This window comes from Rhincodon typus, unplaced genomic scaffold, assembly GCF_021869965.1.
Source record: "Rhincodon typus isolate 14 unplaced genomic scaffold, sRhiTyp1.1 hic_rhity00011314, whole genome shotgun sequence".
Lineage (NCBI taxonomy): Eukaryota > Metazoa > Chordata > Chondrichthyes > Orectolobiformes > Rhincodontidae > Rhincodon > Rhincodon typus.
The window spans coordinates 1-399 of NW_025976952.1; the positions used below are offsets into that span (position 1 = coordinate 1).

Consider the following 399-nt stretch of genomic DNA (forward strand, 5'->3'; position numbering starts at 1 on the left):
AGAGGGAGAGAAGAAAGCGAGAGGGAGAGAAGAAAGCGAGAGGGAGAAGAAAGCGAGAGAGAGAGAAGAAAGTGAGAAAGAGTGAGAGAAGAAAGCGAGAGAGAGGAGAAAGAGAGAGAGGAGAAAGAGAGAGAAGAAACAGAGAGAGAACAAGAGAAAGAGAGAAGACAGAGAAGAAGAGATAGAAAGAGAAGAGAGAGAGAGCAAGATAGAGAGAGAGAAAGAGAGAGGGAACAGAGAGAGAGCGAGAAGAAAGAGTTGGAGAAAAGAAAGAGAGAGAGAAAAGAAAGAGAAGAAAGAGGGAGAGAGCGAAGAAAGAGGGAGAGAGCGAAGAAAGAGGGAGAGAGCGAAGAAAGAGGGAGAGAGCGAAGAAAGAGGGAGAGAGCGAAGAAAGAGAGA

At 45.9% G+C, this 399-nt stretch overlaps 1 protein-coding gene across 1 annotated transcript in view; it reads left to right on the forward strand.

Moving 5' to 3' along the window:
* Positions 1-120: 120 nt before the first annotated feature.
* LOC125482501 (RNA-binding protein 25-like) overlaps positions 121-399 on the forward strand; it is a gene marked incomplete at both ends in the record, with an annotated part of 1560 nt that continues 1281 nt past the window's right edge. The window contains one exon of the mRNA XM_048594585.1: positions 121-201. Coding sequence (XP_048450542.1) covers positions 121-201 — 81 coding nt within the window. The remainder of the gene's footprint in view (positions 202-399) is intronic.